Source organism: Pinus tabuliformis, chromosome X, assembly GCF_031772625.1.
Source record: "Pinus tabuliformis cultivar Carrire ecotype Pingquan chromosome X, CPIR1, whole genome shotgun sequence".
In the NCBI taxonomy this organism is placed as follows: Eukaryota; Viridiplantae; Streptophyta; class Pinopsida; order Pinales; family Pinaceae; genus Pinus; species Pinus tabuliformis.
The window spans coordinates 600,200,680-600,202,772 of NC_142308.1; the positions used below are offsets into that span (position 1 = coordinate 600,200,680).

The 2,093-nt window shown below is 44.0% G+C and overlaps 1 protein-coding gene across 1 annotated transcript; it reads left to right on the forward strand.

The window, feature by feature from the left end:
* The first annotated feature begins 357 nt into the window (after positions 1–357).
* On the forward strand, positions 358–942 carry LOC149141458 (uncharacterized). The gene has a single exon (XM_089451241.1). It carries the CDS (start codon positions 358–360, stop codon positions 940–942), a length of 585 nt encoding a protein of 194 aa, XP_089307367.1.
* Positions 943–2,093: the final 1,151 nt, after the last annotated feature.

The following is a 2,093-nucleotide window of genomic DNA, read 5'->3' on the forward strand; positions in this document are numbered from 1 at the left end:
AGGCGTAGGGATCCTGAAGGTGGTGATGACAGTGATGGTGAAACAGTGGCGATGACAGATGGGTCAGAAGATGAGGCACCAGAAATCAAACTGTTGAAATCAATTTTGATGGCCAGCAGCAAACCAAGACCAAAACTTTCTAATTATGATGGCAGCTTGTCCACATAAGCATTGTTGTACTGGATAAGCGAGTTGGACAAATACTTCGAGTATGAGGAAGTTAGTGAGGATAGGAAAGTCAGATTTGTTGTTACCAAGTTGAAAGGACATGCATCACTTTGGTGGGACAGTGTGCAGGCAGAAAGGAGGAGATTGAACAAGCCCTTGATTAAAAAATGGGACATGATGATTGCTAAGATGAAAAGCAAATTTCTGCCAAAAGATTACCAAATTTCCCTTTACAGGCAGATGCAAAACCTGAGACAGAGAGTGATGACTGTAAAGGAGTACACAGAAGAGTTCTATAAAGTGAACTTGAGGGCTGAGTATGTTGAAGATACCCCTGAGAAAACAACAAGATATGTGAATGGTCTACAGATGGAAATCCTGGACGAGATAAGTATTCTTTCCCCTAAAACTATAGAGGAGGCATATCAATGTGCTTTGAAGGTGGAAGAAAATATTACTAGGAAGCAGAACGCAAGAAGAGGACGTGGTTCCGGTAGAGGAAAGGGACAGTCCTTTGGCAGGGGTAAAACTGCCAACAATAGTGAAGAAGGCAACAGTTCAAAGACTTTGGGACAAACTGAGAGGGAAGGTAGCACCAGAGGTGGAAGGCCATACCAGTGTGGACGAGGTAATGGCAGAGGCAGAGGAAATGCCTACCAGTGCTACAAGTGTCACAAATGGGGGCACAAATCTTTTGAATGTCCTGAAGGCGAGCAAGCTGGGCAGCGGGGAGCATATGTTGCTCAACCCAATGCGGCAGAGGCACTGCCATAGGAGGTGGAGAACGTTCCTGAGACAGGTGAAGCCTTAGTGTTGAACAAGGTTTTGCTGAAACCAGCTAGGGAAATGACTGATGTGACGCAGCGGAAAGCATTGTTTCGAACTGTGTGCAAGTCGCATGGAAAATGTTGGAAGTTGATTATAGACATCGGGAGCACTGATAACCTAGTAGCCACTGAGATGGTGGAAAAATTGGGCTTGAAGAAGCTAAAGCACCCGACTCCATACAAGGTGTCTTGGCTGCAAAAAGGACACCAACTGTTGGTTGATGAGCAATGTGAGGTGGAGTTTCACATTGGCAGATACAAGGACAAGGTGACTTATGACATCATGCCTATGGACGTGTGCCATATTCTGCTGGGAAGACCATGGCAATATGATAGAAAGGTCGTCCATGATGGGGAGAAGAATTGTTACAAATTTGTGAAGGATGGGATAAAGCACACACTTGTTCCCATGAAGGAGGAAAATGTTGCAGAGACCAGCGGGTCTAAAACACTACTGATAGGCGGAAAGGAGTTTCTACGATAGGTGGAGGAAAATGAGGTAAACTATGCAGTTGTACGAAAACCAAGGGTAATATTGCTGCATACCAAAGTTATCGATTTGCCTGTGGAGATACAGGATATGTTGCAAGAATTTAGCGATATTGTAGTAGATGATCTACCGGACGAATTGCCACCAAAGCGGAGCATTAGTCACCATATTGATTTCATTCTGGGAGCCAGTTTGCCAAACAAGGTTGCTTACCAAATGAGTCCAAAGGACAATGAGGAGATCAAAAAACAGGTACAAGAATTGCTGGACAAAGGATTGGTTCGAGAGAGTCTGAGTCCTTGTGTTGTTCCGACCGTTTTAGCTCCCAAGAAAGGAGGTGAATGGTGGATGTGCATCGATTCCAGGGCGATAAATAAGATCACCATTAGGTACAGGTTCCTTTACCTCGGATGGATGATATGATGGATTGTCTGAGTGGAGCAATATACTTTTCAAAAATAGATCTGAAAAGAGGCTACCACTAGATTAGGATTAGAGAACATGACGAGTGGAAGATGGATTTCAAGACTAATGAAGGCTTATATGAATGGTTTCTCATGCCATTTGGACTGAGAAATGCTCCTAGCACGTTCATGCATTTGATGAAT